Source organism: Ictalurus punctatus, chromosome 2 (assembly GCF_001660625.3).
Source record: "Ictalurus punctatus breed USDA103 chromosome 2, Coco_2.0, whole genome shotgun sequence".
Lineage (NCBI taxonomy): Eukaryota > Metazoa > Chordata > Actinopteri > Siluriformes > Ictaluridae > Ictalurus > Ictalurus punctatus.
This window is the reverse complement of record NC_030417.2, coordinates 1,681,622-1,697,877: the sequence shown is the minus strand read 5'-3', so window position 1 is coordinate 1,697,877 and position 16,256 is coordinate 1,681,622. Positions and strand designations below refer to the sequence as shown.

General features: G+C 39.2%; 1 protein-coding gene across 1 annotated transcript in view; it reads left to right on the top strand.

The window, feature by feature from the left end:
* The first annotated feature begins 5,272 nt into the window (after window positions 1-5,272).
* lin28b (lin-28 homolog B (C. elegans)) overlaps window positions 5,273-16,256 on the top strand; it is a 25,546-nt gene continuing 14,562 nt past the window's right edge. The window contains exons 1-2 of the mRNA XM_053677331.1: window positions 5,273-6,056; window positions 6,735-6,913. Coding sequence (XP_053533306.1) covers window positions 6,047-6,056; window positions 6,735-6,913 — 189 coding nt within the window. The 5' untranslated portion in view covers window positions 5,273-6,046. The remainder of the gene's footprint in view (window positions 6,057-6,734; window positions 6,914-16,256) is intronic.

The window sequence follows — 16,256 nt, the reverse complement described above, 5'->3', positions numbered from 1 at the left end:
GCCATTTTAATCATTAATATGTGCTATGTTTTTATTTTTTTTAATAATCATAACACATGAACAAAAAAAAAAAACACATTCACTTCTAAAACAGGATTGGAAATCATTAGCTACTTTTAATGAATTGTCAAAAAAAAAAAAAAAAAAAAAAGATTAGCCTATATACCGAGGAGCACATAAAGTTGTTTTTTCTGCATGTTTGGAGGAGGAGGAAGAGAGAGAGAGAGAGAGATAGAGAGAGAGAGAGTGGGGGTGGCTTATTAAGTCTATACATATTAAATAGTTGTTATTTTTAGACATTATTGTTATTAAAGTGAAATGTTTATTTAATGTTAAATATCACAGGTTATAATATAACTAATACATTCTATTCTTCTCAGTTGTATTATTATTATTATTATTATTATTATTATTATTATTATTATTATTTCTAAAAATATTTACCATTATTTTATTACACTTTGTGTCCAAAACCAACTTGGGTTCATTATTATTCATAATTTACCCGTCAGCGATGCAGTCATTCAGCCATTAATAAAATACATTCACTCATGGATTTGGAGATGATCATAACAAGTATCATAAAAATGTAGTCAATACTTAAAAAAAATAAAATACATCATATAGTCTTTAAGTAAAAAAAAAAAATACAGTACTGTGCAAAAGTCTTAGGCACCTGCAAATAAATGCTTTAGATACTAAAAAAAAATAATGCTTCACATTTCTATATTAAAATAATCTACTATACAGATCAGTAAATATTAATAAACTAAACAGAGTCAGTATTTGGTGTGACAAACATTTGGTTTAAACAAAAAACAAAAAACAGAACAAAACACACGCAATCACAAAAAAAATACAACATAAAAGTCTTCAGTAGTCTGAGGTAGACTGTGCAGTTTTATAAAGACGTGAGCTGTAAGTTCTTCACAGCGCTTCTGGAGACTCGGACTGTCACGCTTGTGTTTCTTGCGGTAAAAACCCAGCAGCTTTCATGATATTTAAAACAAATCCGATTAGCACTCTGTTGCGTAATGTGTTGCTTTCTTTACAGACGTACAAACATTTTTATTCAACATTGAATTTTTTTTCTTGTAAATGAATGTTTGGAAATATAAAATGTTTTTGTACAGACTCAGTAATTCAGGAGTCATCGAATTGACACTGAGAACAAAATGTGTACTAAAAGAACTCGAGTGTCTATCACTGCTGCACAGTACCGGAATTATTCATTCCAAAAATTACAACGAATGTGCAGTTTTTATCTTGCAGTTCTGACCTCCGCAACGTCATCTCTCATCAATCCAGTACAAATATCAGATAGTAAAAACGTAGATATGATACTTACAGGACACACAGGTGAGTTCTGTGAACAAAACAGATTTTCTTCCTAGGTCTGATCATCTGGAGCACGCACGTGTCGGGGTTAGAAAATCGTAAAATGTGCCACATTTACGCTGAGCAGTTTCCTTCACAAAGCGTAATTCAAATTATAGATCTAAAATAAATGATTAAAAATTGCCCATAGTTTACAGGCTGCATGTATTTTCTCTTTGGATCTAGTCTTTGTTTCTAGAAAGCCACTACATTCAAACACCTGACAGAATATAAAACATTGTTCCGAATTTATTTAGACAGGAAAGCAAAGCAAAACATACTTTTACATCATCACATGGTGCTACTATAGTACGATCTAAAAATTTTTTAAAAAGTGTGAGGCGTAACTGTGGCTGGATTTAGCGTTACGATTTCGTACACTGATATGTGTCATTATTATGAAAATATCTGACGTGTCTTCCTTGAAGAGTTTCATTCAATAAAAATGAACAGAAAGATGTTCGATTTGACATTTTCACTATAGCTTAATCGTTGTTTTATTTATTTATTTTTTTTTAAAAAGATAGCACAAATATCAAAGACACGCGGGCGTGGGAGATAAGATAAAACCGTCACGGAACGATACTCGAACACTTCGATAAGCGATATGTATCACGATACTTAAGTGAGCAGCAAAGCAGTTGCTTGTGAAAAACAAAACTAATGCGAACGGATTATTGGTGCTCAGATGAATTGTTCAACGGTGAAAATAAACAACTTTACAAAACGATTCAGCGGAAAACTCTAACACCAAATCAGAGTTTGTAACCGTTATAAAAATACTGCTGATTCCTGTGTTGCATCTCAGAAACATGTACTACAACATAATTCATCATGATATTGAGATTATATCATTATGGGATGGACGTTTTGTTGCTTTATTTTCACTTCGCTAGCTCTCTCTTAGTGCATGAGAGTTTAAATTTTTTTAAAAACAAGGCTGATTGCTGATTTAGTGAATTTTTACCTCGTCCAAACTTGTCTCTAAATAGTTCTACACGATCCCGGTCTTTCATCGCTGGCTTCATGAAAGTTTGATTTTGAACTCGGCTAAACGTTCAGTTCAGTCCAAACGTATCATCATCATACATATCGTTCCTGCAAATAACTCCATCCAAACTGACATCAGGTGTCTTAAAAACCCTCGAGTGCAAACGTTTGCAACAATTTATAGGGTAAAGATAAAGGATAAAGGAAACCTCTACCTGTATGATATCATGTCTGTAGGCTCAAATACACAGATGGAATAAACTCTGTAAAAAAGTTACAGATGAAACAGGAAACAGTCACAAGTTACCGAGTCTACCAACGCGTATTTTGAGACGTTTTGCCTCTTGGTCTTCAGATACGGAGTGAATATGTGACGTGTGGACATTTCAACAAAGGAACTTTATATTTAAGTTAAAAGAGAGACAGACATCTTTTGAATACACACCAACGTTTGTTTGTTTGTTTTTTTGCCATTGTTAACATTGTAACATGCATGATTTGGGGATTCTATTGCGAATGAAACGTGTATTTTTTCAGAAGAAGAGTTTCTTCTTCGGATGCTTAACGTTAAATAGCTTTCGAAAGAGGTTCTACTTGGTGGAAGGGAAACCCCCTGTGTACCACAAAGTACCTTTAAGTACATTTTCCCCAAAAACAAACACTACACACTCTGAGAAACATAGGAACAAGACTGTACTTTTCCTTGTTACTGGTGTGGTACCATCACAGAGACATGTTTTGCACTTTTAGTGTGTTTTAAAAATCTTTAAAAGTGCACGTCGTGTAACTTCCAGAGTAATTATAAACACGTTTAAAGACTTGAGGAAAGTCCTTAAGGTACGATCATTTTAAAGGTGGAAAGAAATGCACCAAAGCTTCAGAACATGTTCCCTTAATGCTCCGACCTCACTGACAACAAAAGCACTTCTTCAAATCTTCCTGAGAGTCTCAGCGCGTATAGGAGTAGGAATGATGTCATCGTGTGCTATCTGAATTTCCGTAAATACACTTTCCTAAGGTAAGAGTTGCACGTGAACGCCCCTCCGAGTTATATCTATACGCAGGCGCTTCGGAAATAACGTCGATACACACGGGTCTGATCTTTACCGTTTCGTCGTGAAAGGAACAGGACGATTGCGGTTTTTATAAATGCCAGCATTCACCGTTATTTTATTGCGTTTTATTCAGCACAGATTAAACCACACGCTCGCAGAAATAAAAACGTACCAAAATGTACTTCTCTTTCGGTGTACACACCTGTTGTATCTTTAGTGTATATACTTACGCTTTAAAAAAATAATAATGCAAGGTACATCACTGGACATTAAGGACCACTGATTGTATACAGTGTGTTTTTTTTTGTTTGTTTTTTTTACCTGGGAATGTGAATATAGAGTACATTTATAAATAATTAAGGTACATAAAAACACAAAACCTTTCACAGGTAAAATATACACATGAGTACACGACATGAGGCCTTCATGGTACTGCACCAGTGACAAAGAAATGTACGTTATATCTGAGAGGGTATAAATGTTTTTTATTATTATTATTATTATTATTATTATTTTTTTTTTATTTTATCTCATGGGCATGTAAATGAATGTGTTGGTCTTTTAAAAAAAATTAAATAAATTATATTCTAAGGCTATGCAAACATTTGAGCTCAGCTTTAAATGCAAAATAAATATTCTAATGACCTCGGAAATCTTTTCAGCGAATGATGAAGGTGAACGGGAAGCCGGATAACATCTGACACCATTGAGGACAACCTGAAGTGACCTGAGCACCGGGGAACCCCCCCCGTACACCCCACCCGACCCCAACGACCACGCGTGCACGGACTCAACATCTACACAACTTTTGCACGGTGGTCGGTTTGGGTCACGCCCACTGCGTCTAGGGGGCGGGGGGTAGTGAAATTCCTCAGTTATAGTGTGAGAGAGAGAGCGAGAGAGAGAGAGAGGGGATGGGGAGAGCCTGATGGAAGGTGGGGGTAGTTGTTGATTCACTCTTCTAAAGTGGTTTCAAGTCCCTCTGAGTCAAGCAAGAAGAAGACGAAGAAGAAGCAAACAGCTCGTGACTTGCAAAATATGTTCGGAGAGTTCATAACATGATGAAAAACATGTTTCGATGAGCAAGCAGAAATCAGTGGAACTGCAGAACAACAACAGGAAATTATTTAAAGGTTTAAAAGATCCTTTTCGGACAAAAACAAGCACCCACCCACCTCCCCCCTTCCCCACTATACCATCCCTGGTCAGTGGCGTGGTACCATCAAGGAGACACAACTTTTGTACCTTTAGAATATGGCCTGTCTATTACCTATACAAAGTCTTTAAAGCTTTAGTCTAAACACTGGTTATGTATATCAAATCTTTTCTTTAAAGGTACCACATTTACTGATCAAAAATACACATCAAAGGTACAAAATACAGATAGATAGATCAGTTTATTAATCCTAGAGGATTATTGTTCAGAGATTACAGCAGCAATCCAAGCAAGAGTATTCAGAATAAAATAAATAAATAAAATAAACCTCGTCGGTAAAAATAAGATAGACTCCTGAGTAAATGTTAAAAGTATGAGTGTACATACCGGAGTGTTAACAGTATTTACTCCGCTTATCTTCTTCATTTACTATTTTATTTTCCGATTTAAAAGTCTCAAAAGATTATAGATGTTTTGGATCAGTATAGATTAATAACCTATAATGAATATTCATTCTGTGGTCTAAATGATTTCCATGTGGTTTTAGTATTATCCCCATGCTGATACAAGTCCTCTTTCTGTGCCACAATTAGCCTATCAAAAGATTTTAAGGTGTTTATGCTCTCTCTCTCTCTCTCTCTCTCTCTCTTTAAACAGCAGTGTTTAACAGCTGGTAAAGCTGCATGCAGTCTCACTTTATTCACATTATAGGCTGTTAACTGTGACAAGATTAGCATCTGAAGAAAGTGGGGTTAGTGAAAGTAAACACAGTAATAACAGAATAACGCACCGGTGTTAGTTTTATAGTTTAATTTAGATGTGGAAATGGAGTGAAATTGGGATTGGGGCATGTTCAGAGTTTCATGATCATAGTAGGATACTAGCCTATAAAGAGACGCGATTAAACACACGATCACAGTGACTTCTTCTGTAAAGGGTTGACTATAACGGACAACCTAATTTTATACAGAATAAAATAAATTGCACAAATGTCGGGAGGAGTGAAAATCGCATTCTACCGTAAAGCACAGCACGTTATAAACACGCACCACAGGTACTAAACTATTTAGTACGGTAGTGTGTGTTTTTTTTGGTGATTTGGACATAGCCCAAGTCACGTGTGCCAGGGCAGGAGCCAATCAGACACCAGCCAGAGAGAACGGGAGAGAGAGAAAGAGAGAGAGAGAAGGAGGAGGTCACGAGAGAGAGAGAGAGAGAGAGACATGAGCAAACATCAAAAGAGGCAAAGCACGCTGTACCATGCGAGCTCGCGCTCGAAAATCGCAATGTCGGATCCACGGTGACGCGCATCATCTTCATCCTCATCTTCATCCCCACCGTCGCTATCATCATCACCACCACCACCACCAACATTATCTCCATCGATCGCCCCGTTTTGCGAAGGAAACGTATTTTTTTCCGTCGGAGGAACTTCGCAGGAACACGGAGGGTCCGCGCGCGGGGAAACATGGCCGAAGGTTCATCCTGATTCTGTTTCTTCTTCTTATTGTTGTTGTTGTTATAAATTAACAAAATCAAATCAAATAAAATGGTGAAACGGTTGACTTTCCTATCGCTCGCGCAGGAACGAAGACGGCGGTGCTGGGTTAGTTTTAGTTGAGCGCCTAACTTGCTTGTTTGTGCACGAGCTCCCGCGCGGGGTTTGTTTACGCCGTGTGATCACACGCGCTATTGAGAACGGGTTTTCGCTCGAGTAATAAGATGCGTGAAGGTGATTGTGGGTGGGTGGGGAGGGATTAAGTTCGGTTGGCTAATCGCCGGCGCACCTGCCCCCCCACCACCACCACCACAAAACCCGAATGCACGTGAGTTACGGTATGCACGTGGAGGTGAGAAGGGTGGGGGGGGGGGGACACACACAAAAAAAGTTAGTTGTTGTGAAGGAGTGAAATTGAGCAATCGCTCCGGATTGTGCACGCGCACCTTAACGTGATTAGATGTGATGTGTACACCTCACCTCACACCTTGTTCGGGGGTAAAAATGGGAATTTCCATTCCTCGCCCACACACGTCGCTAATCTGCTCTTGTGTTCGTGTGTGTTGTCCTGGACCAAATAAAACTCCAGGTTGCTCACACTCCGAGTTTGGTTACCGACTTACCTGACCAGGATTGTGTTTCCGTTTTTACCGTGCAGGAGGGCCGGGCGGAGACGCCGCCAAGTGCCCGGGGCAGGAGGAGCGGAGCCCGGGGCAGGTCCTGGCTGGATCCGGGTACTGCAAATGGTTCAATGTGCGCATGGGATTTGGATTTATATCGATGACCCACAGCGAGGGGCGTCCAGTGGACCCTCCATTAGACGTGTTTGTCCACCAGGTGAGTCCACCAGAGATAGTATACTCTGCTCTCTCTCTCTCAGTTTGGCTTGGGTTCGGGTACAGTGTTGACCCCTGCTAGCATGCATGATGGTTTTCAGAATATTTTGGATGTTAGAGCAGTTCCTCGGTTGGTGTTGACAGTTGAACCTTCAGGAACATCTTCAGGGCTATATGTAGGCTCCACACAAGCCTTTTAGTGACACCATCATGGTCTACCCCCCCAATACCACCTCAATACTACCCCCAACCACCAAATACAGTGTATTCCAGGGTTTGAAGTTAATACTGTGAGTAATGGTCAGTTCTGCGGCGTGATAAAGCTTGATGGATGATTATTATTTTCTTCATGTCTTTAGACGTCACTGCTCAGTTTGGAACGTGTTAATTAAGCGACACAGGACCTAATTGTCTTTGCTTTGTGAGGAAGTGCAGCTCTTCTGAAACCTAGCTTTGGGAAGATGTCCAGTCGATTCATGGACCTTAAAATACACGAATGATGGAGCTGCTAAAATGTCGGACTTTACCTCACAGCGTGTTTTCTCTCACGCGCTTACGAGGTGATCTTAGTTGGTGTTGTTGTTGTTGTTGTTGTTAGCTTTCATGGCTTTTTTTTTTTTTTTTTTTTTTTTTTTTTTTTTGGTGTCCAGCGTTGAGCCAGATGTCGTCATGTGCTACAGTGTTTACATCCGATGCTAGTAGCTTAAAGCAGGAGGTTGTTCTCACTCGGTTTCGGTTGAACGGATTTGCTACTAACGGCGTTACTCCAGGCGGATTTCCTCCAGGTTTAGACCTCCGGTACGGGTTTAAAACGGCGCGAGGCTGCTACGTCATAATGAGTCGGTTATATTTTGAAATTGAGACCGTTAACATGCGCGTGAGCAGGCCGCTTAGGCGTTCACCTGACTGACTAAACCCTGTCTTTCTTTACCTCAGCTTTTGGTTTTAAAACACGAATTTAGAATTTATTAGGCGAATATAACGTGTTATAAGCGTATATTTAAAGGCTTAATGACTATTTAAGTCGTTATTTGCTTGTTATGAACGTGTTCCCAAAGCTAGTTTGCTCATATAGCTTTCCTATAAAGCACTAGCTAAACATCATATAAATACCAACTTGCTAAACTGTATGCTAATAAATACATGTTTGCTACAATTGATCTTTTATTAATTTTTTTTATTTTATTTTAATTAATTGATTTTACACTTTCATAAGGTGTTGGGTCACATTTAAATATTTTTTTTGTGTGTGTGTGTGTGTTTGTATGTGTGTGTTTAATCATAAAATAGACTTTTCCATTATGCTATATTTTAGTACTGGTTCATTTTGGTCTGCTTGTTAAATCCTTAAAGCGTTAATCAGTAAGTTGTGTGGTGTTGACGAATTTGATTGGTATTTTTAATGTGTTACAGATGAACTGTTGGCAGAATTAATCAGGATTAATTTGATGCGTAGTGTTTGGTTTTGCAAAATCTTCGCTTTGTCCCGCATGTACGTTCGAAACGGTTAACTGAAGTGAAAAGGAAAAAAAACAAACAAATAAGTGAATAATATTTATTAAGTAGTGATAATCAGAAAATCATCGAAAATCTAAGTCATGATGGTTTGTTTTGCACTGAATGTGGTGTTTATGGGCTTGTAATGAAACGCTACTTGTGAGCTGTAGGCTAGTAAATATTGTTAGTTTGCTTTATGTTAATTTCTCTGTCCGGTGTTTGAGAATTTAAAGCATACCCAAGTCATTTCTGTGATGTCATAGCGTCTGCTTAGCAACATGCTAACTTTGTGGTGAGCTGTAAGTTATTGATTTATCATTTTCATGTCTAGTTTTGTTTCGTGTTTCTGTTAGAAATGTAGGAAGAAATTAAGCTAACTTTTTCTTTTTCTTTTTTATTTTTTTTTTTTTTTAAAAAGAAGTTTATTTTGTGTTTTCATCCTTTATAATATTTTTGTAAAATTTTTTTTACACCTTATAAAGCGTATTTCTGGCCTCAGAAATATGAAAAGCCCCTTTACAATCATCTTCTAACATATTTAGCTTCTTTGGAAAGTAATGAAAACGTAATAACGATGTTAGTTAATATGTACAAAGACTGCAACATGAATACAAGTAAAATGATTCAACTCAGTGAGGTGAATTCTTTGGTCTTCCATTCCTTACACACGTCAGTCGCACAGAAGTGTTCTTCACGTCAGTATCAGATTTGTACGTCTGTTATAAACGTCTGCAGGCGAATCAGCTCAGTTTAGATCGATGCGCTGTGACCTTCAGGGCATCGTTACAAGATTAAACGCAAATACAGTATCAAGTAAAACAAAAATACAATTTATATCCAACTAAATATATAAAGGGCACAAGAAAAAAAGCGAACTGTCGTTTAGTCACAAGGTGAAAATTTTTTTTGCTTTGCATTAGCACATTAACAACATATGTATGAATCAAATAGATGTGTATGTATGGTGAGATTGGAAATACTCATTTGAAGGCATAAATTGGTTTACATATAAGAAAGACTAAACTTGAATTGAAATGGCCTTTATACAGCGTTCTGAGCACAGATATAATGGAAATGTGATTGACGCACACTTGTATCCTAAGGGCTTCATTTTACTCGCTACGCTGATTAGACTTGAAGATTTCGTTGTGCATTTTATCAACATGATCATTATTATTATGATTATTATAATCATTATATTATTATTATTATTATTATTATTATTATTTTTATTATTATTATTATTCTCATCATGCACTGCTTGCTGGGGTGACGCAGCTCCTGTGTTTTTCCCCCACTCCAGATGAACTCCTGGCTGTACAATTCGTTTTAAACGCTCTTCTCTTTATCCGATTGATGATCATGATAAATAATACTGATGGAACCGGAGCTCCAACGCTACCACACACACTCAGGGACCGTCCTGATGGAGGTGTGTGTGTGTGTGTGTGTGCAGGTGGGAGTGAAACTAACAGAAGAGATGGAGGAAATTTAAGAGTGACGATTATACACACAGAGAAATGCTAACCTAAAGGCAAATTTGAGCATTTACATCATTGAAACACAAAACACACTGACTTATTGTAAATACTACAGTTTTATAAATACTACTGATTCCCTCGCATTAAAGGCCACTATGTACTGATATTTAAAAAGAAAATTCGTGGAACTCTTATGAACACCGAATTGATTTACAGCCTTAAAATTTGGCCGAAATGTGTGGATTAGATTAGATTAGAATAGATTGTCCACACATTTCTACATCTTTCTTAATGGGACGATGCTTTTACGTGTAGTTTAATAATCCATTAATAATCCAACTGAGAGCTCAGTCAGAAACATTTATGTATTAGGGGTGGGTTGATGTATAACAGAAATATCATGATTCTCGAAGACAATTCTACGCCAAGTGATATGTATCATGATGTGTATAGTTTTGCTGAGAAACTTCCAGCAACTAAACTAACTAAATATGAAACGCTGAACAACGTTACTGTGCGCACAAAAGTCTTCTCCTCGCCGTCCGTTTAATATCGACCCACGGACGACGACTGGCCGAGATGGAAGTCATTTAAAACTCTATAAAAGCAGAGTAAGCGGTGGATCTTAGCTTGCATCTTAGCTTTGGATCGGATTGAAACGCAGGTTTTACACGGTTTAAGATCCATAAAACCAGTTCAGACAAAATCTGCGCTCGGAGTCAGTTCGTTTGGATTGGTTTTCCACTCGCTTTGCAGTGATGGGGGCTTGTGGATTGGTCAGGAAATGGGCGGGGCTTTAAAGAAAATAGAGGATGTGATGCACTGTAAGGAACGAAACAGTTTGGGATGTCCTGTTGTACGAAACGGGTCAACGATGGGGTGGTGTGATGAAGCAGCGTTACTGCTAGCACCCCAATGTGAGGTTCGTTATTTTCCTATCCAAGCATGTCATGAAGTGCTTTATTTCTTTTTTTTATTTACTAAGCAGTGACACATTGGATTAAAAAAATACATTTACTGTTACCTTTAATGTTCTAGAACGTCTGTGCCCAGAGCTACTGAACAGACAACAAAACATGAACTTTCACCTATTAGTATTTCCTGTTTCTTAGCCTGCCCCCTTGTGTGATTGACAGCTAAGGACCTCCTACTGTTCTGAGAAACCAGGAACGGTTCAGGCTTTCAGGAGATCTGATGAAGCGCTCACTGATCACTTCCTCTTTGTGTGTGTGTCTGTGTGTGTGTGTGTGTGTGTGTGTGTGTGTGTGCAGGCACAGACACACCACCGACATGCTGCTGCTGCATCAACAGAGCATCTTGTGGCACCGCTTTTCCGACTGCTGTGAAGATTATGAAGTGTGTGTGTGTGTGTGTGTGTATGTACTTCTGCATGCGAAATACAAGAGAGAGAAGAAAAACAGTTTGCACACACATGTATGTGTGTCGAGGGTTTAAAGTGTGTGTGTGTGTGTGTGTGAGTTGGGGGTTGGGGGTTCTCACTCTCCGCAGGCATTCTTTAAAAGAGGAATTTCTTTAAAGACAAAAAAGGGAGAGGGGGGGTTCTCCCCTCCCCCGCAAATTCACATATACACACAGACATGGACACACAAATGCTCTCACACACACACACACACACACACACTCCACAACATTGGGTGGACTCATTCTCCAGCCGGAGTACATGTGTGTTTGCGCAGCACATGTCTGTGTGTGGGCATGTTCTTGCAGCATGTAGTGACTTTTTTTTCCTTTTGTCGAGATGTTACTGTGTGTGTTTGTGTGTGTGTGTGTGTGTGTGTGTGTGTGTGTGTGTGTGAGAGAGAGAGTTACAGTGATACATATAATAGTGATACAGAGATCCTCCATCACAAAGCACTGAGATACCAAGAGCTAACTACAGAGAGATGCCACCTCAGCATTCTGGTCTTAGAGATGACTTTACAGTCCAAAACATGTCCAGACCAAAACCCCAGACAGACCAAAACCCCAGACAGACCAAAACCCCACAGAGACCAGTACCCCAGACAGACCAAAACTCCAGACAGACCAAAACCCCAGACAGACCAAAACCCCAGACAGACCAAATCACATTATTACAACACAATAAAAAATTTTTTGAAAACACTGGACAGAAGCAACAGCTCAACAAAGTAAATAAGAACGTTACCTGTCCCTGTACATACACACACACACACACACACACACACACACACACACACACACACACACACAGACAAGATAGGCTGTGCTTCCACCTCACACAAAAACGAAGTGGAAACAGAACTTCACCTCTGAATAACATTCCCCAATTACACAGAAATTCGGGAAATATTTGCCCCCTTTCACAACCCGTGAAGAAGACGTCCCACACCTGCTCGGAGAAAGCTCTGCAAGCTCTAACCTGCCAGGTGTGTGACGTCCTGTCACGAATAATGAGTAACCAGTGAAACAGGACCACCAACCGCACACTCCCACCAACGCTGTACACATGTACACAATGCTCGGACCAACGATCGTGTCTTTTCTTAATGTGTGTGTGAGAGAGAGAGAGGGAAAGTGAAGCGGTTTGTGTGTGTGTGTGTTCTAAATGATAAACTGTGTGTGTGTGTGTGTTCTAAATTGTAAACTGTGTGTGTGTGTGTGTGTGTGTGTGTGTGTGTAAAGGTTAAATTGGGCCCCTGGCCAGATTAACCTCTCGTCCATTTCACATTTGGCACGTAGGCACACCCCTAAATCCTGAGGATACTCTCGCGCTTTCACTCTCTCTCTCTCTCTCTGACTCACTCACTCTCTCTCTCACACACTCTTTTTCTCTCTCACTCTCTCTCACTGTCTCTCTCACTCTCTCTCTCTCTCTCACACACTCTTTTTCTCTCTCACTCTCTCTCACTGTCTCTCTCACTGTCGCTCTCTCTCTCACTGACTCTCTCTCTCTCTCTCTCTCTCTCTCTCTCTCTCTGGAACCAAGAACCGATGACATCAGGGGCTTTTGTGCGCCGTCATGTTGTCGCCATAACAACAAATCAAGCAATTTGAATTCTTACCATGTTAAACAAAACTTGAGAAATAAAACATTTCAGCGTTTTACTAAAACTTGCCCTGAGGCGCACACAACACAACACAACACACAACACGACACACCACACCTCACAACACACCTCACACCACTGAGCGTGGACCTGCTGTGTGGAGCGTGGTGTCTGTGCGGTGTGTAGAAGCTGAAGGATTGGATTTGAACATGATTCAGTAGAAGGGACCGTGTGAAATGGGAATATCTCTCTGTGTGTGTGATCAGTGCAGGATGATCTAGAATACATTAAACATTATATCCGATATAATCATCATCACCATGACCCGTGACCTGGAAACGCACACCGGACGTCTGATTAATACACATCAGGAAGGTCAAGATAGTTTTCAGTGACTTAAATCTGAAACGCCGGCGCCGATAACCCAACCGAAATCTGCTTTCGTTTAAGACGTTTTTAGAATCATTTTTATAACATTTCAAAAAAAAATCCCTTTTTATTTTATTTCTCTCGTGTCTCCCTTCAACTTCCTGAACACTTTGCATTCTTTCCCTATCAGTCCACCGCGGCCGTTTATTCACTGTAAATCGTCTCTCTCATCTTTTCCTCCGCTTCGTTCCTTCCTCCGTCTCGTCCAGGTTCCTCTCTTCCCCCCCTGCTTAACTTCAAAACCAGAGGGTGAAAAGGAGGGGAGAGAGAGAAGAAAGAAAAAAAAACACGCTGCCCGGATCACGTGACCAGGTCCCGCCTTCCTTTAAAAAATTCCTGATGCCCATATAAGGAAATAAACGCAGAATGATTAAACAGACGTCGGGATGAATGGACTGAGGATTTCCCTAGAAAGGTTTTTTTTTTATTATTTTTTTTTTATTTAAAAAAAGAAGAAGGATAAAAACCCTGTTTATAATAAATAATGTAATCCTGTAAGCTGCGGTTTTGAATCTGGAAACAGTCTTTAATAAGAATTAAGCAGCAAGTACACTTTATTTTTTCGGGTGGGATTAATTTGATCAAAGTTGAACATTTTGACAAGTAATATATATTATTACTTTTTTATTTGCAGTTAGAATTTTAAAATAATTCGGACCGTGCTCATGGAATCAGAAGGATTCAAATCATCAGAATTACAAACATCGTCGTTTTAAAAAAAGAAGAAAAGAAAAAGAGACATTTTAGACATAAAACGAAATAGATTGTTCCAGAACAGGATGATCATAAATAATTAAATAATAAAATGCTTAACAAAAGAAAGGGGGGGACGGACTTTTAAGCAGAAAAGTTGGTTTAATTGAATTTCTTTATTTCATGACTTGCTACGAGAATGCGAGAGAAGTTTAGTATATATATATATATATATGACATCATTTCAAATCGTAGTCCTTTAGATCCGTTCGTTTTAGACGAGTTACTTACTAAGAATTAATTACTAATTTGTTAACTAGTTACTAACAATTATTTTACATTATTCCGCGGAACGTCGATTCGAAATCTCTCTCCGACGACAAACCATTCCCAGCCGCCGACGGTCCGAGCGAGCACGCGCCGTCGTTTCATCTCCGTTCCACAGTAACGAAATGTTTCATCAACGAACATGAAATCAAATTCACTAGGACGGAATTTAACATCGTCGCGGTTCATAACGACACGATGGAAGGGAAGGACGTGCCGCGCGTCTCCAATGACCTTCTTTTCGTTTTTTCGTTTGATGGTTTTAATAGATTAACGAACTGGACCTTAAATAATCCGACGGAATTATACAAAGGCATTTGGAATTCTGGAAATAAAATAACGAGTCGAAGATCTAAAGTTGAATTGTAGCCGAGTGTTTCCCGACGCCGCGAAAACGAGGTGAACTTTAATCCGCGCACAGCGACGGTCATGGAAAGTAAAGTGAAACAAGTGCAAACTAGACGGAAATGACCATACGATGCTAATTTAATGAACAAACTCGAGTCACATGACCTACTGACGACCAGTAATAGTTAAACCACGATATATCGCATAATCGATTATTAACATAGAAATTCTCCAGTACAAATTAAAAGACAGTTGAAGTTTTATTTGATATTTATTTATATCATTTTGAAAATAATTATTTCTCACTAAGAAAGTTTTGTTAAACAGCAAATTGTTAAACTTCACATCAATCCTGTGTTTGTTTGTAAGCAGATTGTAATCGTAATACGTTTTAGTGAGAATTTAGCTGAGGTAAGTGTGCTTTTCATTTTAAAGTTAAAGTTTAAAACGTTAAAAGTTTAGGAGGAGAAGAAATCTTTACCTCTGTTTGAAGGAAAACATCTGGATTGTTTGGATGTAAATCAGTCATGAATTCATTCTCGTTTCAGAGGCGTGTGACGCCTTTTCGTCTGGAATCGGTTCGCGTTATCCCAGTCGAATGTTTTTAAACGTCTTTGGTAATTATTTCGTAAAAGACTATTATATCACACGCTAAGAAAAACGGTTTTGGTACTGATATATCTTGAAAATTCAGTTTGTGGATTTTTTTTTTTTTCTCTCCAATGTTTTGCAAAAGAAAGAGTTTCTCATTAAGTAGCCGATACGTAGTTGCCCTAAAGCGCGACGGCGATCTGTAGCAGCGCCGGACTGGTGTCTCTCGCTGTAGAACCGGATCGGTTCAGGAAGGAAACTCGTTACCTCGAAATTTGTAAGTTGATGAGTCAATTTCAAAGCCAAATACACTTCAATCTAACAAGTTTGAGTTGGATTTTTGTTATGGTTAAGAGTATTTGGCTTTAAAGAAATGGATTCATCAACTTACAAATTTTGAGGTAATTAGTTTCCTAAAAAAAAAACCGTTTGAGTTAAATGAACGTATCCGGTTTCACAGTGCACTGCTCGGGAGTCTGTGCGTGATTGGTTGACAGCCTTTACACTAGCTAGCTACACGCGCCAACTGGCTAACTGTAATCCGTGTTCTTTTCTCGCGGATGGTGGGGGATGTAATACTGTGCTTGAGGAAACGCTTCCGAGACCCGTTTAGAGATTTCCTGGGAGTTTTCCTCATGAAAACATCATTTCCAGTGTCGTTAACGCTAAAAATAACGAAAGTTCAGCGGCGTCATCATAACCAGATCGGACGTCTCGGAGACACGAGGAGACACGCCACTTCACGATAAAGCAAGCGCCGTTGCTCGACGCGCAGCTACGAATAAACGGCTTGTCATCCGTTGATTTTGTCAAACGTTTGTAACGGTACATCGGAGAACGATTTTTCCCGTCCGGATTCATCCAGAAACGATCTCTTCCGGAATTCAGAGACGTATTTGTGACCAGACGTCATGAAGGCGCTAGCTGGACACTAGCTGAATCTCTGTCA